The sequence below is a fragment of the Terrapene carolina genome, unplaced genomic scaffold (genome assembly GCF_002925995.2).
Source record: "Terrapene carolina triunguis isolate 2854851 unplaced genomic scaffold, T_m_triunguis-2.0 Scaffold84, whole genome shotgun sequence".
In the NCBI taxonomy this organism is placed as follows: domain Eukaryota; kingdom Metazoa; phylum Chordata; order Testudines; family Emydidae; genus Terrapene; species Terrapene triunguis.
In genome coordinates this window covers 18901663-18928091 of record NW_020664435.1, presented here as the reverse complement: position 1 = coordinate 18928091, position 26429 = coordinate 18901663, and the positions used below count along the sequence as shown (strand labels likewise).

Here is a 26429-nt window from a genome sequence, read left to right as displayed (position 1 = left end):
AACCAGGGCACGGCACCATGCCCATCTGCTTACTTATGGTTTTGCCTACAGTGTATTATTCCTGCTTTGATGGTGAGTCCATTTTTCCTTAATTAACATTTGTTATACTAATTTTTTGATGGATGCTCTGAAAAATAGTAAATAAATAAAATAAAAGGAAATATGTAAAAGATTAACTGAAAATAATATTCTTGGAAGTATTGTATCAGAGCAGAGAAATAATAACCAGGAAAAAATAGGATCATACTTTAAAGCAGTCCATGATAAAAGACAGGAAATTGGTTCCAGCTGAACTAATATTTCTGTTGAAATGAGTTGCATTTGCTATTCACTGTTCATCTTCTGCACACTCTGGAGCTATTTCGGATGCTGCCCAGTAAAACCCTCTGAAGCTACATACTCCACTGCAGTATATGAGCTGAGAGTGGGATTTCTTATTCTTTTAGCATATCAGTGCAAAAGAATTGTTTCTGTTTATAAAACATGCTGTGATTTTTTTTTAAGTATGTGGGATTGGATAACTTGTTTAATATTTTCCCTTGCTGAGTGAAGACTAAAGCAAGAGGCATCTCTAAAACAGGGCACCTGGTACCATGCTTCTAATTTCCTCTGCATGGGACTTTATAAAAAGAAATGGATCTCAAACTGACACAACTGACATACTGTACAGGCAGTTATACCGGACATGGTCCCTAAAACAACTTTGAAGCAAATTTTTATGCTCCTAATAGGTGCCAGATTGATGGGCCTTTGTTTTTGTATTATGAGATTGAGAACTTCTGTTTTCCTAATCCATCTTCTCTATACCATTCATTATTCTAATACTTCTATCATGGCGTCTCTTATTCATCTCCTTTTTAAGGGAAAGAATACCAATCTTTTCAGTCTCTCTTCATAGGTAAGCTTTTTTTCCTCATAATTTGTCATCTTTCTCAGTGTGAACTTGGAATAATGTCATAGAGCAGTGAGTCTCAAACTTTTGTACTGGTGACCCCTTTCACACAGCAAGCCTCTGAGTGCGACCCCCCTTATGAATTAAAAACACTTTTTTATATATTTAACACCATTATAAATGCTGGAGGCAAAGCGGGGTTTGGGATGGAAGCTGACAGCTCACGACCCCCCCACATAATAACCTCACGACCCCCTGAGGAGTCCCGACCCCCAGTTTGAGAACCCCTGTCATAGAGCAAGTGTACTCCTTGCACTGTACTTGTGTCTGTAATATTTGACATTTCTGAAGTTATTATGTCTTCTGCTTCCTTTGATTCTCATAGCTGCTTATTTAATCAAAAGGAGCAAGACAACTCATTCAATAGGGAAACCAGAAACAAAGTGGCAATACTGGAGAAAACACATGTAATCATGCCTCTGTGGATTACAACTGAGAATACCAAATTGAGGACAAACTGCTGAGAAACGGGGCAGACACACCCCAAAACTGGAGGTTATTCTCCCATGAGATTATACTAAACAGCATCAAAAGTAAACTTCTGTTTCACCACACTGGCTAACAAGAAGTCATAAAAGCAGTTTCCTTAGGCATACCAGTCCTTGTATCACCACCGAAAACACTAGACTTAGAGATGAGTGGTTCTTTAAAACCAGTCTCCTCAAATAAATGGTTCTTCTGATCCCAGAGAAACAGCCACACACCCAGGTCAATATACACCTCAGATCTTACCCAAAAGTCATGCTGATGCCAATCCTTTAGTATCTAAAATCTAAAGGTTTATTTATAAAAAGAAAGAAAGGTGAGAGTTAAAATTGGTTAAAGGAGTCAAATACATACAATAAATGCAAAGTTCTTGGCTAGGGTGACCAGGTGTCCAGTTTTCGACTGGAACACCCGATCGAAAAGGGACTGTGGCTGCTCTGGTCAACACCGCCGACAGGGCCGTTAAAAGTCCAGTCAGCGGTCCTGTGGCACCAGGGGCGCTCTATGTTTTTTGCCGGCCCAAGCACGGCAGTCAGGTGGCCTTCGGCGGCATGCCTGCGGGCGGTCCATGGTCACGTGGATTCGGCGGCGTTTCTGCAGGTGATCTGCCGGTCCCGCGCCTTCAGGGTCCCGTCGCCGAATTGCCGCCAAAGCCGCAGGACCGACGGACCTCCCGCAGGCATGCCGCCAAAGGCTGCCTGACTGCTGCCCTCACAGCGACTGGCAGGCCGCCCCCCGCGGCTTGCCGTCCTAGGCATGTGCTTGCTGCTCTGGTGCCTGGAGCTGCCCCTGTGTGGCACTAATGCAGGCTTGTCCCTACCTGCCCTGGGGCACGTAGCTTCTTTCCCCCTCCCCCTGCCCTGCCTACGAACCGGACCTGCTGGCCACTTCCGGGGTGCAGCATGGAGCCAGAACAGGCAGGCAGCCTGCTTAGCCCCCCTGCGCCGCTGACCGGAAGCTGCCCGAGGTAAGCCTGAACCCCAGCCCCAGGCTCCTGCCCCAGGCCTGAGCCCATAGTCCAGAAGTTTGAGCAGGAAAGAGGCTGGAGCAGGAAAGAGGCAAAATTGAGGTGTTTCCAGGCCTTTTATATCTTCTGCCATGTGGACGGAATCCCATTGTTCTTAGTGTAGAAATTCACAGTAGCAAGATGGTGTTTCGAGTCACATGTCCATGCATGATTTCGCCTAGTCACAGAAGTAAAGTCCATTAAGAGTAGATAGGCGTCTTCCATTGTAAATTAAGTGTACTTCAATGGGCCATTCTACTTGAATAGTTCCTTCAAGATGTGCAGGCTAAACACCTTATGGGCGCTACCCCAGGAGCAAACATTTGAAATACAGGTATAGAGCCAATACTCATAACTTCAAATACAAAAATGATACATGCATACAAATAGCATAATCATATTCAGCAAATCATAATCTTTCCACAGACATCTTACATGCCACATTTTGTACAAGATTTGCAAATATATAACAGTGGTTTCAACAATGATCTATATGGTCATATTTTAATCAGATAATGTCACAACAAGTTAATCCTGTTTTTAATACATTTTAAACAAGATTCAATGGACAAGCTAATAATATATCTAATATAAAGTTATGTTTGAGATTTCTCATTGGTGTCACCTAAACAAAGTGTTTCCTGTATTGGATTTCATGATGAGTAATGATATTAACAGCACGGCATTTTATTTTAGAATAAATAACCTATCCACATAATTATGGAAGACATTGACATAGAAATCGCTGGACAGGCACCAAAGTATTCTACTAATGTGGATGTAGATGACAGGTAAGTGTTTGGGTCTCACCTCTTGTCTGAGTTTGGCTTTGTATCTTGTTTGAGTTGATTTTTTTTTCAATAGCTCAGTGGAACAAACTGTCTCAAACAACCTTAGTATAGCTTTCAGAATGAAGCAGGTGTTGTAGCTGGCTTAAAGCCCCTTACATTGATGAGTGCAGCAGCCACCCTTCATTCAGGGTAAGAAACAATAGTGCTCCAAAAAGATGGGCTCATGCTCACCCAATGCCACTCAGGAATTTGAGCTATATAGGCAGAATGCTAGGCTGGGCATCCTTTGGCTAAGGGGGTGTGTTAATGAGAGAGAAGCAGGAGATAGAGGGCTGGTCTACACTGAACATTTACGTCAGCATAGCTATGTCTCTCGGGTGTGGGGGGTGAAAACCTACACTCCTGAAAGACCAACCTAACCCCCAGTGCTAGGTCAACAGAAGAATTCTTCCATTGACCTAGCTACTGCCTCTCGTGGAGGAGGTGGATTAACTTGAGTGCCGGGAGAACTCCTCCCATCACCGTAGTGATGTCTACACTGAAGTGCTACAGTGCTGAAGCAGTACTTTAAGTGTAGACATACTCAGAGACGAGCAGACAGAGACAGGGAGAGACAGAGAAAGCTTGGACAAGCACAGGGTGTCCAGAGTGTGACCCAGGGAGAAGCCAAGAGCAGGGCCTTCTGGGTCTGGAGAAGCTGGCTAAAGAGGCTTGGGGCTGTAAGCAAAGAACTAACTCCTATTGTTTGATTCCTCTGGTATTCAGGGAAAACAGGACATTCCTTGTAAATAAACAAACTTGCTTCAAAGAAAACATCTGATTCTAGCATCAATTTTCCCTCCTAATTGGAACAACTTGTAACACCCTGAATTTGGCTAAGCTTTCGGGTCAAGAAGGGTAACGCAAATATAGACACCAGCTAATGAACCTTATTGTCTTCTCACAAAGGTTTTCTACTGGTGTAACTCCACTGACTTCAATGGCATTACTCCTGATTTACATCAGTTTAAGTGAGAGTGGGTTCAGGCCCACTGGCTTCAGAGTGGATTTCATCTTTAATTCTCAACGTTTTGTGTCATGTGCCCAGCAATGGGTTGAATTTCTTGTTCTTTACAAAAGTGTTTTTTTCTATTTTAAGTAAACTTGTGCTAATCTGAGCTCCTGGGGACTGCTGCTGTTGGAATGATTTTCCAAGTGTTCCACCTACACAGCCATTTTCTCTAATTTCTCATCTCAGAGGAACTGTGCAGGCTTTCAATTGATTTCTTAATAATGTATAAAACGATATCCAATATGCTGCTCTGCTTTTGGCATGCACTCCAGTCTGGCAGTACATCTAAAAAGGGCAAGTGTCACAAGATGGCTGAGAGAGATATAAATTACAGCTTCCTATCCCCCTGCAGCTCCCTAGTCCCGAAGGGGGTGTTCACCCTGAAGGAAGGTGTTGCCGCCACCTATGCTTCTGTAGGGTTTGTTGAGGGTAGTCAGCTTTAAATGGCATAAAAGCCCCACTGAGGTTGAATCAGCACATCCTGGCAACCCATGGCTATGCACCATCCCCAACTAATACCACCAACTTGTGGGTTGTGATGGTACCTGTAGCCTCCTTGGGGTTGCAGTTTTTGGATGAACGCTACATCATTTCTAACAAAGATTGGTAGGATCACTGTCTGTGCCAGCCACTGGGTTGAAGCTGGGCCATAAACTGTGGTTCTTTGACTGTATCTTACATCTTTCCTCTATGTAGTTAAAAAAATAAAAAACTTTGAAAATTAAAAGGTCACTGACGATAACAATTTAAGAGAAGCATCACAGAATTCAGTCACCTTTTGTACCCTTTCAATTCTAGGCTGCTGTGTGAGGTGGAAAGGCCCCAGGAGTAACTCAACCCTGAGGGTCTGTCTAAATTACAAAAGTCTCCCCAGGCTGCCCTATGGCCCACAGCACTGTAGACTGCAGCCTCACCTCTGACATGCCCTTCTCACTGCCAGCTAGGGGCCCAACCAGCTTCTTCCTAAGGAGGGGGTCCAGTGGCAGAGGTCACTACAAAAAATGTATGGGGCTAAAAGTCTATAATACTCTGCATAATACATGTACACATAAAGTCTATACATGCCACGTTTGCTCCACACTGACCTATGGGACTAGCTAATCAAGAGCTGCACAGCTCTGCACATATGCTGCATTCCCAATTTCCTCATCGCCAGGATCCCACTTTACACATGCATTGCATTCCGAGAGGCATGTGTGTGTATGGGGTTCCCCCGCTTTGCATTGTCATGCAGCACATGTGTATCTTCCCCAAACCACCATCTCTCCTTCTGGAGTGGGCCTAGAAGTGGAAGGGGTGGAGGAAATAGAGTGAGGAGATGGCATCCCTGCCTCCATAGGGATATAGGGATCCAGCCACATGGAGCACTTGCAGAATCATGACTTTAATTTGTGTTGCCTACTTACTACATACTTTTTTTCTTTTGCAATTTTTGTTTTTTATATTTTACTTTAATATCCCATTAAGGTTCAGTGGTTTAATAGTATTACCATGTCTGCTAGAACAGCCCGAGTTCAAATGGATTAGAGCCAACACAAATGGTCTAGTGGTTACAGCACTACTTTGTGACTCAGAAGACGTGGGTTTAGTTTCCTGCATTGCTCTAGGCTTCCTGTATGACCTTGGGCAAGTCACCTAATGTGAACTCCTGAACGTATTGAAATCAATGGTGGAATCTTGAGAGTTTTGTCATTAATCTCCCTGTCTTTCATCCCCCATCTACAAAATAGGGATTATAGTACTTCCTTACCTCACAAGGCTGTTGTGAGTGTAAGTACTCTTAAAATACTGTGATGCACTCACATCCTATGGCAATGGGGGCTATGTAAGTACATAAGATAACTAGGAAGTAAAATGATGTACATATTTGTGCCAATCTTGTGAAAGTGGAAATGTCCCGTGTTTAATTTCTATCTTTCAGGAGACACAAAGAAAAAGAAGAAAAAAGCAAATCATCTGAAATTGTTGGTCCAATCACAATTGTAAGCAAGAATACACTTGTAATGATAGTAACTACATGTTAGTCTAGTACACATGCAGTGAAATGTGAGTTTTCATGTCTTCCAAAATCATATTATTCCAGGTTTGTTGCATTCATTTTTGTCCATCAGCTGCTTTAGAATTGTAGTTAACTCTGTAACAACTAATTACAAATGCTGCTTCTATCCATATGAAGCACTCCCAATGCCATCTGTAGGCATTTCACCACACAGGGTAACATAGGAGAGATGCCACTTGAACTTTTCTATACCTCTTTTATATTTCCATTGATGATGATGTGACATAAAATCCAAAATCCTATTCTAATGTTAAATGAATCAAAGCATTAACTTCCTAACATTTTATTGTAAATAGTTTATTTTATTAATATTCAAACAACCAGGAAGCCATACTGGTTTCCACTGACTAAAATAATCTGATATTTACTTCTTTTACTGATTCCCATCAGTTTCGATATGCAGACGGGCTGGATATAACTCTTATGGTATTTGGAACAATAGCAGCAGTACTGAATGGAGTTTGCCTTCCTCTGATGTCACTGGTTTTTGGTGAAATGAGCGACGGTTTTGTGAGTGGTTGCATATCCCAGGAGAGTTTACGTAAGGAAACAATTCATATACTTTATTTATTTTGCTTTTGTTCATGATATGTTCCTCTCCCCTGGCCCATTTATTTCCTTATGATCACCTTAGCTTTCCTGTGAAAAGAAGGGCTAAAAGTAAGTCTAATTTGTCTGTGGGTTTTTTTTTTTTATTCCTGTAGCAGAGCTTGGATATGTGGGTGTTTTCATGGCTAAGTAATGATCATCCTTACCATAGAGAAAAGTTTGGGAAGTAGTAAGTCTTCATGTAAACTTAGTAGATTTCTTCGGTTTCTTTAATTTGTTTAAACTTCACTCATCGTGGCCATTCCTTTTATAGGTGAAATTCATCCCTCGCTACAAATCTCACACAAGGCTTAATAGTCCTTGAGAGGACATAAGCGGTGTTGCAGGCTTCTGCACAGGGATGGATTCCACCTTATGACAATGGGCAGTGTCTTCATGAAGAAATGCTTATGTGGAAGAGTTACTAATTTTAATAAATTCCGATCCCACTATTCTCCTTGATGTGCTCTACAGATAGTGGTGACCCATTAATATTCTTCAAGATATCACTAGCTGTGTTGCCTATGGAAATAAAGGCTTCTGCTTTACTTTATTCAGGTTGATGGTGCTCGGTAACTTAATGTTATAACCATGGGCCTGGAACCTCTCTCCCCACTTCATTTGTGCAGGTAGAGGACAGTGAAAAAGGGCAGAGCTGGGATGGGGAGCATGGAAGCAGGGGGGAGGGGGCATTTACTTCCCTCAGTGGATTCTATCACCCTCAAAGAGAAGGGCAGAGCACATAGCCCATGGCAACAAGACTTCTAAGAGCTCTTTGCTACCAGGAAATCCAGACAATGTGGGGAAAAGCTGTCCCCAGAGTAGCTAGTGATCCGTTGGTTTGTGCTTTGTAAACTCATTTAATTCTAATAATAAACAATAGCCTCTTATTTTTATGGTACTCAAAACCAGAAGATCACCAGCAACATACAACAGCTTGAAAGGGAGTTTTCCTCTTCTTGCGCTCTCCTTTTAAAAAAAAAAAGATGCAATTTTTTTCTGTTTGCTGTGTTACTTTAGAAATTTGGGTTGTGTTTACTACCGTAGCCTGGGGAGACTCTATGATGCCTAGAAAATTAGTGGGATTATTAAATCAGGAAAACCTGAGCAACTAAGGGGGAGGAATTTTAATCCGATATAAACAAAAACACCTGTGTAACTCAAAGGTCTGAGAAACAGCTGGGAGAAGAAAAGGTCTCTCCATAGGAGATTCAACATGGGTGCCTCTTCACTTGAGGGCTGAGAAATCCCCAACTTCAGCCCTCTGGCTATCTAATGTATGATCCAGTAGGACAGAGAAGACACGACTTGACATTTCTGATGTTTTAAAGGTGTTTTTAGAGCTTAAATTTTACCTTATAAACAACCACCATCTTAGCTTATGTAGGCAAAAGTGGATGTAAACTGGGGTAAATCTGAGCTAAAAAGTCTTACCCTGCCTAGCATGAATATCTTTGTGTGATTATTTTCAGCTATTCAGTGTTGCTTGTGAGCATGGGGGTTGGGGGACAAGCTGCAAAATCCACATGCAAGTGAAACACAGGCATATAATTCTAATGGTGATATGATAATGTGACAATTACTGAGTTTAACCTCTTTGCTGCTGATTAACACACCAGGCCTGTATGTCAGGCACAAAATAAATTAAATTGGCATAGCAGGTATGTTTCAGTGGAATGTTGTAATAAATGGAATGATACTGCATGTTGTCACAATGCATACTGGTGTGGAGAACCAGCAATGAAGAGTTAAAGGCGGATGGTGCAAATAATTAACAACTTACATTGTTGTATGTGGTGGTGTTGTAGCCGTGTTGGCAGTGCTTAATTTGTGCCAGGGCTGAGCTCTGGCATCTCTAGAGTTGGCACTTCATAGCCTCAGCACCTCTGGATTTGCCACGTCAGTTATGAATGTAAAAAAAAAAAAAAAAAAAAAAGCTTGAGCCCCAGCACCTCTTTCATTACAAATTAAACATTACGTGTTGGTATCAAGATATTAGAGACAAGGTGGGTGAGGTACTATCATGTCTCTCTCACCAAACTTGTCCAGTACAAGCTTTTGAGCTTACCCAGAACTCTTCTTCAGGTCTGCTCTGCGTAAGCTTGAAAACTTGTCAGTATCACCAATAAAAACATTACCTCACCCACCTTGTCTCTCTAACAACTTTCATAACTTTTAAACAGCTTTTTTTTTTTCCAGCAAGTTCATTGAGCTGCAATCAGTCAAAAGTGCCCTTTGAAGAGCAAATGACAGAGTAAGTTCAAAGTAATTATTAACTTTGGGTTGACTAGCAGCTGTGAAGTGTACAGCAAATACAGACTCTAAGTAAACTGTCAGTGGAGATAGTTAATAGCATTAGATAGAAGTTCTTGTTCATCACCTTCGCCCTAGCTGAGAACCAGACTTATCTGCTGTATTGAATTATATCCCCATGACTACTTTCCCTTCTGTCCCAACCATTTTACCTCATGAATAAAATAAAATGAATGAACCTGATTCTCTGCTCACATACGTTGTTGTAAATCAGGGATAACCCCAGCCGCATTGATTGGCGTGACTCCTGAGTGCTGTGGATAGCAAATGATGGGATTCCAGGAGCTTCATGTATAATTGTGAAGTAATGATTAGCCATTTAAACTCATTAGCCTCCATAGATGTAGCATTTTATTGGCCTTTTTCATAACGATGATGAAAAGGTTTTAATCTTGAGTGCAGATAAGGAAAGGAACTCTGACCAAACAGTAATAGGCTCTTAGATTCACAATGTGTATTGTGTGGAATCAGGTGAGCAGTGAGAGGTCAGCAGAGGACAGAGTGGAGAATCTGATGAGGGTGAATCTACTGCTGCTGACTGGAGGGTGATGTAGGACAGCCAAGAAGGGAAGGTGCTGTTTAACTGTGCGGGGGCGGGGGGCGGGAGGAGGAGGCTGTAGGAACAGCAAAGGAAGCAGTTGTTTCTAGTTGCTGGGAGTGGATGTAGTGACTGAGCTGGGGTTTCCAGAGTTGGTTGTGACAGGTTGGGTCTGCCTCTGTATAAGAACCACAAATCTCACCTACGCATGTAGATAGCATCATGTTCATAGCGTAAATCAACAAATTACATCAGACCTGACTCCCAGACATCAACTTCTCCCCAGCTACAGAAAGTGACCTGCTGCAAAGCCCTGAAATCAACCACCACGCAGCCAGGGGACAGCAATATTATCCGCATGTCAGAGGCCTGATTCTGCTCTCACTTGCACGGAGTTGAGTGGAGTTATACCACTGTGAAGGAATCAGGCCTCAGCTTTTGCTAGATAAATGTCTGTGGTTAACATCGCCCCAGGAATTTGGGATTTTGCAGTGAAACTCTTAGGCCATGTTTACACATACAGTTCTGCAGCTGTGCCGGTACAGTTGCACCACTGCAGCGTGTGTGGTGAAGATGCTCTATACTGACAGGAGAGCTCTCTCCCATCAGCATAAAAAAACCACTCCTGTGATTGGCATAAGCTATGTCGTCTCCCACCGATATAGCACTGTGCACACTGGCACTTATGTCAGGGTAACTATGTCGCTCGGGAGTGGAATATTCACACCCCTGAGTGACATAAGTTTTGCTGACATAGGCAGTAGTGTAGACATAACCTTAGAAACAAAATTAAATAACCTTTTTATTTATAATAATAACCAAGTTCCCTTTCTTCCAAGTTGCCGCAACTTAATTTTATTTATTTATTTATTTTTTTAAGGTTCGCTTTATATTATGTCGGTATTGGAGCGACTGCCTTAGTGTTTGGCTATCTACAGATTTCCTTTTGGGTTTTGGCAGCAGCAAGGCAAACAAAGAAAATAAGAAAAACTTTCTTCCATGCAATTCTGGGACAGGAACTCAGCTGGTTCGATACCAGTAATAGTGGAGAGCTTAACACACGTCTGACTGAGTAAGAGTCTTTGTATTTTGTTTGTGTAGGGTCCTGTACTGCAGCCCTCAAGTAGTCCCAGTGAGTAAAGATTGCAGAACCATGTCCTTAGTCAATTTTTAAGCCTTCTGAGAGCATTTCTCTTTGTTCTTACGCCTAAGCTGTATATATTTCCACTGAATGTGAAATTCTGGGTAGAGCTGAGCAAATGATCTTTTTTTCAATTTATTTATTTATTTATTTGCTTTCATGGTCAAAACAAAAAATCTGGGGAGAAAAATAATTTCATGTTTAAAAAAAAAAAAAGCTGATTTTTGTTGTTGTTGCCTAAATGAAAAAAAGAAATTATTTCTGGTCAAATGAAACATTTTGTCTGACCAGAAACAAAAACTGAGTTTAACCAATCTAACTACATTTCTAAACAAAACACTATTTCAAAATGAAAAGTTGAAATGTTTTGTTTAGAAAATGTCAAAATGAACCTTTTTGACTTTTTTTTTTTTTCATTTTGTATTCACCAAATTCAACCTGAATTCTGAAATAGATTAATTCAACCAGAAAATATTCATCCAGCTCTAATCCTGGACAGTTAAGCCTTGTTTGCATTAAGAACATTTTGCAGTGGTGCAACTATTTAGTGGTGACTAAACTGGGGCTGAGTGGGGACTAATAGGCTGCATCTGTGTAAAGTGGGCCTTTATACTGGTATTCTGTGGGCTAATTCTGCCATCAGTTTCACCACTGGGAATTAAGAGTAACTCTTGCATTCACTTGAGTTACTGTGAATTTACACTAATGTAACTGCGGGAATGTCTGCAGTGCTGCAGTTACCCTTAGAGTAGTGCAGACCCTTGCTGCAGCAGCAGAAAGGGTTTTTCCATCACTATAGTAAATTCACCCCCTTGAGGCGGTTGCTAGGTTGATGAAAGATTTCTTCTGTCATCCTAGCAGAGCCTACACCAAGGCATAGGCTGGCTTAACTATCTCTCCCAGGAGTGTGAAATTTTTCACAGGTCTGAGCAAGGTAGCTGGGTCAACCAAAGTTTTTAGGTGTAGACCAGGCCTGAGATCTGAACTTGTCTACAGCTTTAAAGACAAAGAGCCTAGGGTACTCTTTTCCCCCATATAACAGGAAATATGAGCAGACCCAACCTTAAGTCATGTAAATTGCCCTCACAAATTGTGATAGGCTAATAAATAAATAAAATTAATAGATATCTGCCTGACCTCAGCCCTGAGCCTGCAGACACTCATGTGCTTAACTCTACCTGAACTTAATGGGATTATTCATATGCTTAAAATTAAGCATGTGCATAAGTGTTGTGGAGAATTACTTTGTACATTCCTTGCAAATAAACAAGATTGCATCAAAGGTAGTTGGCTCCATTGTTCCAGTTAGGAGGATAAATTGACAATCTGCAAGACCCCAAATTTTTGGCTAGCCACTTGGGCCAAAAGGGGTAATAGTAATAATAAATACTGTGCTACAAAGTGTGTATATATAAAAATTAGGGCTGTCAATTTAATCACAGTTAACTCATGCAATTAACTCAAAATATTAATTGCAGTTTTAATCGCACTGTTAAACAATAGAATACCAATTTAAATTTATTAAATATTTTGGACATTTTTCTACATTTTCAAATATATTGATTTCAATTACAATACAGAATACAAAGTGCACAGTTCTCACTTTTTATTTTTATTATAAATATTTGCACTGTAAAAATGATAAAAGAAATAGTATTTTTCAATTCACCTCATACAAGTACTGTCCTGCAATCTCTTTATCATGAAAGTGTAACTTACAAATGTAGAATTTTTTTGTTTTGTTTTTGAGTGCAGTTATGTAAAAAATTGGAATCGAAAAGTCCACTCAGTCCTACTTCTTGTTCAGCCAATCACTCAGACAAACAAGTGTGTTTACATTTGCAGGAGATAATGCTGCCTGCTTCTTGTTCACAATGTCACCTGAAAGTGAGAATAGATGTTCGCATGGCACTGTTGTAGCCGGCATCGCAAGATATTTACGTGCCAGATGCGCTAAAGATTCATATATCCCTTCGTGCTTCAATCACTATTCCAGAGGACATGCGTCCATGCTGATGATGGGTTCTGCTCAATAATGATCCAAAGCAGTATGGACCGACGCATGTTCATTTTTATCATCTGAGTCAGATGATTTTCTTTTCTGATGGTTCAGGTTCCATAGTTTCCACAGCAGAGTGTTGCTCTTTTAAAATTTCTGAAGGCATGTTCCACACCTCATCCCTCAGATTTTGGAAGGCACTTCAGATTCTTAAACATTTGGGTTGAGTGCTAGAGCTATTTTTAGAAATCTCACATCGGTACCCTCTTTGTGTTTTGTTAAATCTGCAGTGAAAGTGTTCTTAAAATAAACAACATGTGCTGGGTCATCATCTGAGACTGCTATAACATGAAATATAGGCAAAATATGGGTAAAACGGAGCAGGGGACATACAATTCCTCCCCAAGGAGTTCAGTCATAAATTTAATTAACGCATTTTTTTAACGTGTCGTCAGCATGGAAGCATGTCCTCTGGATTGGTGGCCGAAGCATGAAGGGACATATGAATGTTTAGAATATCTGGCACGTAAATACATTGCAATGCCGGATACAGAAGTGCCATGCAAACGCCTGTTCTCACTTTCAGGTGACATTGTAAACAAGAAGTAGGCAGCATTATCTCCTGCAAATGTAAACAGACTTGTTTGTCTGAGCAATTGGCTGAACAAGAAGTAGGACTGAGTGGACTTGTAGGCTCTAAAGTTTTACATTATTTTGTTTTTGAATGAATTTATTTTTTGTACATAATTCTACATTTATAAGGTCAACTTTCATGACAAAGAGATTGTACTACAGTACTTGTATAAGGTGAATTGAAAAATACCATTTATATTGGTTTTTTTACAGTGCAAATATTTGTAATCCAGAATATAAAGTAAGCACTGTACACTTTGTATTCTGTGTTGTAATTGAAATGAATACATTTGGAAATGTAGAAAACATCCAAAAATATTTAAGTAAATGGTATTCTATTGTTTAACAGCACGATTAATGGCAATTCATTTTTTAATCACTTGACAGCCCTAATGCAAATGAGAGAGAAATAGAGATAATATAGATATTATTCTAAACTATCTTCATCTGAAAAAATTGCTTTTTTTCCTCTTAGAGACATTAATAAAATCAATGATGGCATTGGAGACAAAGTCGCTCAGCTATTTCAAAACATGTCAACGTTCACAGTAGGCATAGTGATTGGCTTTCTGAAGGGATGGAAACTTACACTTGTGATCCTGTCCACAAGCCCCCTCGTAGTACTATCAGCAGCATTTTGTTCTAAGGTAGGCAAGATTTTAAGGATTAATATGTAACAAATTTCTTGGGGAAAGGGTATTTCATGGAAACTGTTTTTGCTATATACTTGCCAAAATTACAGTTACCGAAAAGCTCAGATTTCCACTAATGAAATCCTGGGGCTTATTCTTATGTGTGAAAGAAAGTACATTTTGATCTCTAAATTACCGAATTATATTTTAAGTGTTTAACAGCTGCTCACAATTGCTAAGGGCATGGTTCATGAAAAGAAAATAAACTAAAAGAAAAATGCCTGATTTAAAAAAAAATAGTTTCTTTGCACAGATAGACAGGTACATAGATATATTTAGGCCAATTCAAATTGTTTTATCTTTAAAAATGGAGAAACTTTCTAATATTAATTAATATTAGAAAATCTCTTCATTTTAACAAGCAAATTATCCAGATAAACATTGTGTTGTCTTTATTAATAACAAAAAAGCTGCCACTAGGCTCATCAGAAGATGATAGGAAAGAGAACTATTCTCCTAGCAATGATTACTACATTTGGATTAGATACTTATTCTAACAATGATCTGACTTTCACTATATCTCAAAGGCAAATCTAGTAGGTTTTATTCATTTGTTAGAGTAATAAATGAAAACTCTGATACAATAAGCAGCTAACACATGTTCAGTGCCATTTGTTTACTCTAAATACATGTCATACTTTGGATGGCTTTGAATCACATACAATATGGGTAACAGTGTCAGATTTCAATGATTAACATGACTAGACAGGTTTAACTTCTCAGACGAGATACAAACACAGGATAGCTATTGATCACATGTACAGGGCCGAGGAGAGAGGGGGGAAGCCGGTACAAATTACCGGGGCCCGGCGGTCCGGAAGGGGGCCCGGCTTCCCTGGCTTCCCCCCCCCTCTCGTCGGCCCTGTTTAGCTGGTCCGCCCTTGCTGGGGGGCCCGAAAAAAAAATTTCACCGGGGCCCAAACCCGCTCTCGGCAGCCCTGATCATGTAAATTCTGATAATGCTACAGCCAGAGTAATGTGCTTAAACCTAGTTAAATTTCAGAGTCAAAAAAAAGAAGAGTCTCAAATCCATCCAATCGGGTCCTTATTGAAGGCAGTGCTGGAATCCAGATGCATAAAGACATAACACAATGGCTTGAGATGATGGAATTGTTAGCAGTAGCACAGAAATAAAGAAAGATGGGTCTTAAGGTCACATGATTTACTGCTGAGTCAACCACTCAGGCCTGATCCTGCATTAGGATATGAACCCATATCCTCTTTGAAGGGTGTAACCTATGTCAGGATAGATCATAGAATCATAGAATATCAGGGTTGGAAGGGACCTCAAGAGGTCATCTAGTCCAACCCCCTGCTCAAAGCAGGACCAATTCCCAACTAAATCATCCCAGCCAGGGCTTTGTCAAGCCGGGCCTTAAAAACCTCCAAGGAAGGAGACTCCACCACCTCCCTAGGTAATGCATTCCAGTGCTTCACCACCCTCCTAGTGAAAAAGTTTTTCCTAATATCCAACCTAGACCTCCCCCACTGCAACTTGAGACCATTGCTCCTTGTTCTGTCATCTGCCACCACTGAGAACAGCCGAGCTCCATCCTCTTTGGAACCCCCCCTCAGGTAGTTGAAAGCAGCTATCAAATCCCCCCTCATTCTTCTCTTCTGGAGACTAAACAATCCCAGTTCCCTCAGCCTCTCCTCATAAGTCATGTGCTCCAGACCCCTAATCATTTTTGTTGCCCTCCGCTGGACTCTTTCCAATTTTTCCACATCCTTCTTGTAGTGTGGGGCCCAAAACTGGACACAGTATTCCAGATGAGGCCTCACCAATGTCGAATAAAGGGGAACGATCACGTTCCTCGATCTGCTGGCAATGCCCCTACTTATACAACCCAAAATGCCGTTAGCCTTCTTGGCAACAAGAGCACACTGTTGACTCATATCCAGCTTCTCGTCCATTGTGACCCCTAGGTCCTTTTCTGCAGAACTGCTACCCAGCCATTCGGTCCCTAGTCTGTAGCAGTGCATGGGATTCTTCCGTCCTAAGTGCAGGACTCTGCACTTGTCCTTGTTGAACCTCATCAGGTTTTTTTTGGCCCAATCCTCTAATTTGTCTAGGTCCCTCTGTATCCGATCCCTACCCTCTAGTGTATCTACCACGCCTCCCAGTTTAGTGTCATCTGCAAACTTGCTGAGAGTGCAGTCCACACCATCCTCCAGATCATTAATAAAGATATTAAACAAAACCGGCCCCAGGACCGACCCTTGGGGCACTCCGCTTGAAACTGGCTGCCAACTAGACATGGAGCCATTGATCACTACCCGTTGAGCCCGACGATATAGCTAGCTTTCTATCCACCTTACAGTCCATTCATCCAGCCCATACTTCTTTAACTTGGCGGCAAGAATACTGTGGGAGACCGTATCAAAAGCTTTGCTAAAGTCAAGGAATAACACATCTACTGCTTTCCCCTCATCCACAGAGCCAGTTATCTCATCATAGAAGGCAATTAGGTTAGTCAGGCATGACTTGCTCTTAGTGAATCCATGCTGACTGTTCCTGATCACTTTCCTCTCCTCTAAGTGTTTCATAATTGATTCCTTGAGGACCTACTCCATGATTTTTCCAGGGACTGAGGTGAGGCTGACTGGCCTGTAGTTCCCTGGATCCTCCTTCTTCCCTTTTTTAAAGATGGGCACTACATTAGCCTTTTTCCAGTCATCCGGGACCTCCCCTGATCGCTATGAGTTTTCAAAAATAATGGCTAATGGCTCTGCAATCTCATCCGCCAACTCCTTTAGCACCCTCGGATGCAGCGCATCCGGCCCCATGGACTTGTGCACGTCCAATTTTTCTAAATAGTCCTGAACCACTTCTTTCTCCACAGAGGGCTGGTCACCTTCTCCCCATACTGTGCTGCTCAGTGCAGTAGTCTGGGAGCTGACCTTGTTCGTGAAGACAGAGGCAAAAAAATCATTGAGTACATTAGCTTTTTCCACATCCTCAGTCACTAGGTTGCCTCCCTCATTCAGTAAGGGGCCCACACTTTCCTTGACTTTCTTCTTGTTGCTAACATACCTGAAGAAACCCTTCTTGTTACTCTTAACATCTCTTGCTAGCTGCAACTCCAAGTGTGATTTGGCCTTCCTGATTTCACTCCTGCATGCCTGAGCAATATTTTTATATTCCTCCCTGGTCATTTGTCCAATCTTCCACTTCTTGTAAGCTTCTTTTTTGCATTTAAGATCAGCAAGGATTTCACTGTTTAGCCAAGCTGGTCGCCTGCCATATTTACTATTCTTTCTACACATCGGGATGGTTTGTTCCTGCAACCGCAATAAGGATTCTTTAAAATACAGCCAGCTCTCCTGGACCCCTTTGCCCTTCATGTTATTCTCCCAGGGGATCCTGCCCATCTGTTCCCTGAGGGAGTCAAAGCCTGCTTTTCTGAAGTCCAGGGTCCGTATTCTACTGCTCTCCTTTCTTCCTTGTGTCAGGATCCTGAACTCGACCATGTCATGGTCACTGCCTCCCAGGTTCCCATCCACTTTTGCTTCCCCTACTAATTCTTCCCTGTTTGAGCAGCAGGTCAAGAAAAGCTCTGCCCCTAGTTGGTTTCTCCAGCACTTGCACCAGGAAATTGTCCCCTACACTTTCCAAAAACTTCCTGGATTGTCTTTGCACCGCTGTATTGCTCTCCCAGCAGATATCCGGGTGATTAAAGTCTCCCATGAGAACCAGGGCCTGCGATCTAGCAACTTCTGCTAGTTACCAGAAGAAAGCCTCGTCCACCTCATCCCCCTGGTCTGGTGGTCTATAGCAGACTCCGACCACAACATCACCCTTGTTGCTCACAGTTCTCAACTTTATCCAGAGACTCTCAGGTTTTTCTGCAGTTTCATACCAGAGCTCTGAGCAGTCATACTCCTCTCTTACATACAACGCAACTCCTCCCCCACCTTTTCTGCCCTGCCTGTCCTTCCTGAACAGTTTATATCCATCCATGACAGTACTCCAGTCATGTGAGTTATCCCACCAAGTCTCTGTTATTCTCCCTGCTTGTTTCCCAGGCTTCTTGCATTTGTGTATAGGCACTTAAGATAACTCATCGATCGTCCCTCTTTCTCAGTATGAGACAGGAGTCCTCCCCTCTTGCTCTCTCTTGCTTGTGCTTCCTCCCAGGATCCCATTTCCCCACTTACCTCAGGGCTTTGGTCTCCTTCCCCCGGTAAACCTAGTTTAAAGCCCTCCTCACCAGGTTAGCCAGCCTGCTGGCAAAGATGCTCTTCCCTCTCTTCGTTAGGTGGAGCCCATCTCTGCCTAGCACTCCTCCTCCTTGGAACACCATCCCATGGTCGAAGAATCCAAAGCCTTCTCTCTGACACCACCTGTGTAGCCATTCGTTGACTTCCACAATTCGACGGTCTCTACCCAGGCCTTTTCCCTAAAACAAGCTCAGGTGCCCATTCCAATTATTACTCTACCTCTGTCTCATCTTCCCATTCCTATACAATGTACACTTCGCTGTCTTGCCATGAGATAAAATACCCAGTTTGATACCCAATTTGCAAATATTATCCTGTCTCTGACTCCAAAATTTATCAAAACCAGTGAAAACTTTGAAAACTACAAGCAGCATAATTGTCTTGTGCCACTTTCCTTCCTGTTATTCCCAGACCTCTTGAGTTATTAATTTTTGACATTTTTAGAATGTTCTAGATTATCAGTGTATGAACTGATACTCTGACTCCTAACAGCTGAATGTTGTCACTTTTTGCTTAGCAGTTCTGAGACAATTTACATATAAGCTTAATTCCACAGAGGATATTTTACCTTATTATCTCTCTTCCACTTGACCACACTGAGGGATTTAAGGATGTAGGAGACCGTGAGTAGGGCTGGCTGGAAAATAAGAATTCCATTTTGAAGTTTCAACGTTTATTTTTGTTCTGAATCAGGACAAAACTGAGACCTTCAATTTTTTTTTGCAAAGTAGAGCATGAGAGACAGAACAGCCAATAGCCAGGTGGTTAGGGTACTCCTCTGTGATGTAGAAACTATAGGTTCAAGTCCCTTCCCTGATTCGGAGCAAGGATTTGAACATAGGATTCCCACATCCCAGCTGAGTGCCTAATCACTGGCTATTCTGGGTGCTCTCTCTTCCTCTCATTTTCACCAGAAATCCCATTCTGGACCTAAGAAACCTTCTGGACAAAAGCTTGGTTGAAGCCAATACGTTTCCGTGAAAGGTTCTGCTTCAATGAATCTGATTTCTGTTGAAAAATTTCTGAGCAGCTCCAGTGGTACGTTTGAACCTGGAGTAAAAAAAAAAATGTTACAAAAATATTTAGCCTGAAATAGATATATTTAAGGGAATTAGGTATATTTCTTAATCTCAATTCTCTTGTATTGTTAGTGATGGTAGTAGATTTGCAGTAGCACCTAGAGGCCACAAGCAGTATCACAACACCATACTACTAGGAGTTGTGCGCGCGCGCACACACACACACACACACACGTAACAGAAAGATAATCCCTGTCCTAAAGATTTCACAATCTCAGATTATTTGTAACAGGTAGTGGTCCTCCTAAACACATGCCTTTATGATTTTAACATTGTCTTTTGATATCTTAAAATGTATTAATAACGTTGAGAAGATTCAATAGCCCTCCCCAAAAAAAATCCTTCTGGGCCTAGCATTTTTCTCCTGGCCTCATTTAATTAATTAATTAATTAATGAACATCCCTGCACTCATCCTGTTTAGGTAGGTCTAATAGACTGCCGGGACAGAGCTTATAAGATCGCAGATCTTTATGCTGCTAAGATATATTCCATAACAAGTTCTGTACATATGGAACAGCATTTAAAATGTTTCCTATGGGTCCAATTCTGTAAACATTACTGGAATAGTGCATACTTACATCTGCATGGTAGTATTTGCAAGATTGGATACTTGATCAGACATAGAATAATGACCCAGGAAGCAATTCTAAAGATCATTGTGAATCTGGCAGTTCTGAGCTTAGAGAAAGAACATAATGAACATGAGGTATAGAGCTACTCTCAATTTGTTTGAGAAATTCACTTCATTCTGCTCCCATTGACTGTAGATGATCATCACATTAACCAGTAAGGAGTTAACAGCCTATGCTAAAGCAGGTGCAGTAGCAGAAGAAGTCCTGTCATCAGTGCGAACTGTTGTAGCCTTTGGAGGACAAGAGAAGGAAATCAATAGGTCTGACTCTCTCAATAGTTAATGTCTTTTTTAATTTATGACTTTGTCTGCAGCCACAATGACTAACCTATGTTTGTCTTTTTAACAGATATACAAGTAATCTAGGAGAAGCAAAAAACCTTGGTATAAAAAAGGCTATTGCTTCTAAGCTGTCTGTTGGTTTTTTGTACCTAATTATAAATGGATGTTACGGTCTTGGGTTTTGGTATGGAACTACCTTAATTCTTGATGAGAATACTGGCTATTCAATTGGGACTGTCCTGGCTGTAAGTGTCATATTTTTACATCAATGTCTTTCTACAAACTAACTTCATTGTGAAGGTGATGTTGAGTATATGATATGTTGGCTATAGGCAGGGACGAGAGATATCATATGTATGGAGAATCCACAACTGCTCAGACGCTGGGTTCTTTCCATAACTTCCTGCAGAGTTGGTTGTGTTCTGTAAAATATAAGTTAAAATTAAGTTCCTTGCCCTTTTGGTTGTGAAGTTATGTTTGGATACCAGGGTAATGGGCACTAATATAAGAATTTAGATAGGCAGAAGAAAATCTTCACAACATAACTGGTTTGCTGTTGTCTTTTTTCAATGTAACAACAAAGCAGATGTAAAATTTCCCCCCATTCTTCTCAGTGAAGTGTTCACTCTGAGGTCAAATAAAGATAACTTAAATTCACCTGGTTTTGCACTTCATAGTCATAGCTGTTTCAGCTAACTTATCTAATAGAGTGAGGCAAATAGTGATTTCTTTCATGATATTAGTTTGAATTTATATAAAAATTTGTCTCCGCCATATTTGCGTCTCTTCTGTGTTTGTTTTCCATGAACATTCATGCCATTTGTTTTATCAGCACAAATGTGCATAGAAGATGAATGTTAAATTTACTTTCCAGAAGCATTCACACCAGACACAAGCATTATAATAATTGCAGTCAGGGAACAGAAACAATTCCATGCGACTATATGACCAATCACAACTAAATAACAGTAAATGAAGTTAATTGAAAATGTAATCAGATAATTTAAAATAACTAACAAATTAGAGAAAATCATAATCTGCTCATGGATTTTCCACAAACAGAAGAGGAGGTTAAATTTGCCTAATAGATTCTTCCTCACAAAGTATGTGATCAACTGTTAGGTAGGGGGCTGTATGTACCCCTCACATCTTGTGTTTCTATTCATTTCAAGGATATTCTATAGAATATAGTTGAAAGTTTGACTATGTGGAGTTTTTAATTGTTTGGAAAATTGAAACTCTATTTACTGCTTGCCTTAAAACTCAGTGAGGTTTATGGTGTAGTCAGCTAAAGATATGTTGGACTTTTGCAGTGTGGTTTGCAGGTTTTCTGAGTTTTCTGTAAAACTTGATCTAGCAGCGGTAAAGGCCATTCACTTTAATGAGCCAATAAATATTTTTGAATGACCTTTTTGTATTTTTTAACAATATTTGGTGTTAAAATATACTACAATAGAGACAAGTAGAATAGGAAACAAAAATAGTCCTTTTCTTTCTGTCTTATGTAGAAATTCCATAGAACTTTGCCAGAAATCCTTCTTAATTTCTATTCTTCCAGACTATAAGGTATTGTGCTGGCATTCGAAGGTTTAAACTTAATTCTTTTGATACTTAGGAATGTCTTGTGAATGACACACCAGTCCTGGGGCTGATCCTGCGGTCTTTTCTGAGGCATAGCTCCAATGGTCAGAAATGGGAGTGTTGCCTAAATGAAGACTATAGGACCAGCCTTTAATTTGGATTTGTTTTCAGTGTCCGTTTCATCTTCTTCCTCCTCTAGGTTTTCTTCTGCGTAACTTTTAGTAGTTATTGCCTGGGCACAGCAGCACCACACTTTGAAACTTTCTCTATTGCTAGAGGAGCTGCCTTTAAAGTTTTCAAGATAATTGATCAGGTATGGATCCTTCTACCCTGTCCTCATAATCGGGCTATTATCTTGTATGAGAGCACTAATGATGCCAATAGAAAAATAAACTAGTAATAAGCAAAAAGCCATGGTAATTTCCATTGAAAAATAAAGGAGGAAAAAATTAGTGTTTGCCAAATGGAAAAAGACCAAACTGGCTTAGAAAGAAACATTATGTTCAGGCTCTTAAAAGGAAATTACAAAGAACAGAATGCAGTTACCAAAGCAAAGTAACTATGGCAGCTAGCCTTAGATTGCAAACTACCCAATGCTAAAGCAGGTGTGGTGTGGAAGACATTTTAAATTGTAGAATAAAAATATGAACTATTCAGGCTATAATGATATCTCCCTCCCTCAACTGTGCATTTGTAAATTATTGGCTTAAATTTTAATTTTTTTCCACTCCCCAGAAACCCACTATAGATAGTTTTTCTTCAGATGGACACAAACTCGATCACATAAAGGGAACACTTGAATTTAATAATGTACAGTTCAGTTATCCTTCAAGACCAGATGTCCAGGTAGGAGAAACACCTATTCTGTGCTGTGTTGTAGTCACTGTGACTACAACTTGAAATATGGCATGTTACTTTTGTATTATGCTAAAAGCGTTGTGTGCTTTAGAGGACAGGATGGAAGCACGGCAGATTGGAGTCAGGAGGTTGATTTGAGTTCCATGCGTAGAGAGGAAACATAAAAGAAGGCATGGAGAAGAGTGTTGGAGAAGAATGTAAAAAAGGGGTTGTTAGCCAATGGAATGTTTGAACTGAGTGAGGCAAGAAAGGTGTGGCCTCTAAAAAGGACAAGAGAAGAGAGATTGGAAGGAGCAAAGATATGCAGGGTCCTGAAGGTGAGCCCAGGGGCTTGAATGTGATACAGGTGGCATGCAGGAGCCAATGGAAGGACTTCAAGAGGGACTGAATGTGGTCAGAATCATGAGAGTAGATGACTTTTTGCTGCAGAACACTGGACAAATTAGAGTATGTGAGGTGTCAGGAAGGGCAGGTTCCAGTGGTTGAGGTATGAGAAAAGATCAGAGCCAGAATTTACAATGGGAATGAGTGGGTTTTGAAAATGTAGCAGGGATAAATCTGGCAGGATTTAGTGACAGAATCTCGTTAATTTGAGATTGTTCTACATTTTATTTTTTTAACTACCACAAGGTTTTGAAAGGTCTCACTCTGAAAATTGACTGTGGACAAACGGTGGCATTGGTTGGAAGCAGTGGATGTGGTAAGAGCACAATGGTCCAGCTGCTTCAGAGGTTTTATGATCCACAGGAAGGAGTGGTGAGTACAGCCATTCTAGAGCATAGTACTGTGTACATAGGTATTTAAATAGAAATATACAAAGAATTATAGCTATACAAGTCCTCAAGGAAAAAGGAGACAAGTGGAGCACAAAGTTGGGGATATTGTACCCAACTATAATACACAAGATTTTGGGCCAATCAGCTGCTGTTCCTCCCATCTGATACTGGGAGATTTAACAAAAGTCTAACTCTTACAAAGTGAGCCTTACAGCCCTCAGAGAGTGGATCACTTGGAAGTTATATAAATCACTGGCAAGTTTTTTAAATACTGTAGTGTGTTTTCTGTTCTGAGCAGCCTCACCTTTTACATTAGGAATTTGTTGCAGATGCTGGGCTTGGATTTAGAACACCCAAACACACACTTGGCTGGTGTCCTGCATATTGGGTAGCCTACTTGCTTAACAGTGTTGTTTATAGGGTTTCCTGTGGAGGGTAGATATTGTCTTGAATTGAAATAAATACAATTTTTAATTATTAAATATTATTTAGGAGGGACCATCTAAATGCAGCTCTGTCCTTTGCTGGCAGATCTTTGCCAATGAGTCTGGCCCCAGAGCTCAGTTTGAATCACCTGCTACCTGCTATTCAGATCTAGCTCCAGTAGATCTAGCTGGAGCGCTACTAGTAGATCAGATCTACACTCCTCTGAGGGACCTGGGGGCTCATGGTATTTAAGACAGTATGTGATGAGAGGAGAGAGAGGCTATTGTTTTTTAAGCTTAACTACTGTAGAGGTGTTCGTATGCCATGGTGATAGGGGCCATGTATGTATCTAAATCGATTGTGGTAACATGACCACGTAGGAAGATGAGGCCACTGATTATCCATACTTAAGTTACTCCATCCTTGCGGCTCACTCCAGAACCTGAACTTCTTGTCCTGGCACTGTGAATTGGCAAGCGAGTTTTGGAGAAGTGGGCCAGGGTCCTGATAGGACAGTCTCTGGGCTTGGCCTTCTCGCAACTCTGTCCTCCAGGCCACTACGTAATGGTGATCCCCTTCATGTGTGAAATGGGAAAAAACAGCACTGTAACAAAATACAGCCAAGCACACCCCACCCCGGCTCCGGTGTCACACAGTCCTGTGAGAGTGCACGTAGAAGACCGGTGTTCATCTCAACGATTGCCTTATATCTGTCCTCTCCTATTTGCTATCCAGACAAAGAATTTTCATGGGCATTTCTGAGCACAGCTAAAGTGTAAAGTGCCAAACCTTATGTTACCTCCTCCACCATATGGATTACCTGCATAGGACTGATCTCCCATTTAAGATACATGATGGTTGTTCTTTTTCCCTTCTATCCTCCTTGCACCATGCTTCATGCAGGCCTTAGGGTGTGTGTCAGTAAACCATAATACCATATGATTGATAAGCAGAGATGCCCTATGCTGGTTTCAGGTTTTCCTCTCCTGCAAAAATGAAAAGTATCTCCAGCCAACACTATGTAAGGGATGGTAGGATTCAGATTGAGAGCCCCTTCCTCTTTCCTTTACTTTGGCCTTACTGCAGGTGTGGTGCCCAGCAGAGGCAAATCTCCACTTGGTGTATGGAAACATCTGGCCAAGGACTATTTCTTCACTGAAACAAAAATAAATCCTCACTTTTCTTACGAATCCTAAATCTGCCCTAACAAACTGAATGGGAAGATTTTGTCCTAAACGTTTGTAGGTTTAGAAAGATTCAAGAACAGGACTGTCTTTTTGATCTGTGTTTGTACAGCGCCTAACACAATGGGGTCATGGTCCATGACTAGGGCTTCTAGGTGCTACGGTAATACAAAATAATAAGAAAAATAATAATATACAACCTCAGGCTCTCATAGTATTTTTTTTTCTTTAGATCACAGTGGATGGACATGACATAAAGTCCCTTAATCTGAGACATTACCGAGAATTCATTGGTGTGGTCAGTCAGGAACCTGTTCTGTTTGGGACAACAATTAGAAACAATATAAGATATGGTCGAGAGGATGTAACTGATGAAGAAATTGAGAATGCAGCAAAAGAAGCAAATGCTTACGATTTTATCATGGAGTTTCCTGATGTAAGTATGGTCCTTAAAATAACCTGCATTCTTAGAAATGAACTGAAATAAAGTGAGATATTGAGATATGACCATCAAATAAACCATTTTTTGTGTGTGTGGCAGAAGGAATTTACAGCAATTGCAATGTTTCTCTAAATTCTCTGAAACAGACTTGTAAGGAAATGGAAATAAATCCGGGCTGGGTCGGGGGAGGGATAACTGTGAATCCAAAAGCTGGAAGCATGAATGACTCTGATATAAATGCATCTTAAAAGAAAGAACTATGGTTGTCTTTCCTTCAATCTCAGCCCCAAGTTGAGGGACAGCTGCCCTTCTGCAAAATCACAAAATATGGTAACCAAAACTCAGCAACAGCTGATAAATGTAAGCAGGGAAAGGTTGATTTTTACCGCCACCTTGTGGCCAAGAGTGGAAATTGCAGTGCCATTCAAAATTTGTATTTTTAGACATATAAGGTGGTGATCAGGGTAGTGCTTACGGCAGAAAGGCCCCAATTCAATAAGGCACTTGAGCATTTGCATGACTTCAGGCACATGAGTATCCTCACTGTCAATAGAACTACTTATGTGCTTCAGAGGGTAACCAGATGTCCCAATTTTATAGGGACAGTCCCAATTTGGGGGGCTTTTTTTTATATAGGCACCTATTACCCCCCACCCCCATCCCGATTTTTTTACACTTGCTGTCTGGTCACCCTAGTGC

General features: G+C 41.0%; 1 protein-coding gene across 1 annotated transcript in view; it reads left to right on the top strand.

The window, feature by feature from the left end:
• The first annotated feature begins 3164 nt into the window (after window positions 1-3164).
• The window catches only part of ABCB5 (ATP binding cassette subfamily B member 5), a 58307-nt gene continuing 35042 nt past the window's right edge, over window positions 3165-26429 (top strand). Inside the window, exons 1-12 of the mRNA XM_026649419.1 lie at window positions 3165-3235; window positions 6208-6268; window positions 6736-6886; window positions 9133-9187; window positions 10665-10856; window positions 14033-14204; window positions 20318-20442; window positions 20531-20708; window positions 22244-22357; window positions 22780-22890; window positions 23533-23658; window positions 25521-25724. Of these exons, the coding sequence (XP_026505204.1) occupies window positions 3165-3235; window positions 6208-6268; window positions 6736-6886; window positions 9133-9187; window positions 10665-10856; window positions 14033-14204; window positions 20318-20442; window positions 20531-20708; window positions 22244-22357; window positions 22780-22890; window positions 23533-23658; window positions 25521-25724 (1560 nt within the window). The remainder of the gene's footprint in view (window positions 3236-6207; window positions 6269-6735; window positions 6887-9132; window positions 9188-10664; window positions 10857-14032; window positions 14205-20317; window positions 20443-20530; window positions 20709-22243; window positions 22358-22779; window positions 22891-23532; window positions 23659-25520; window positions 25725-26429) is intronic.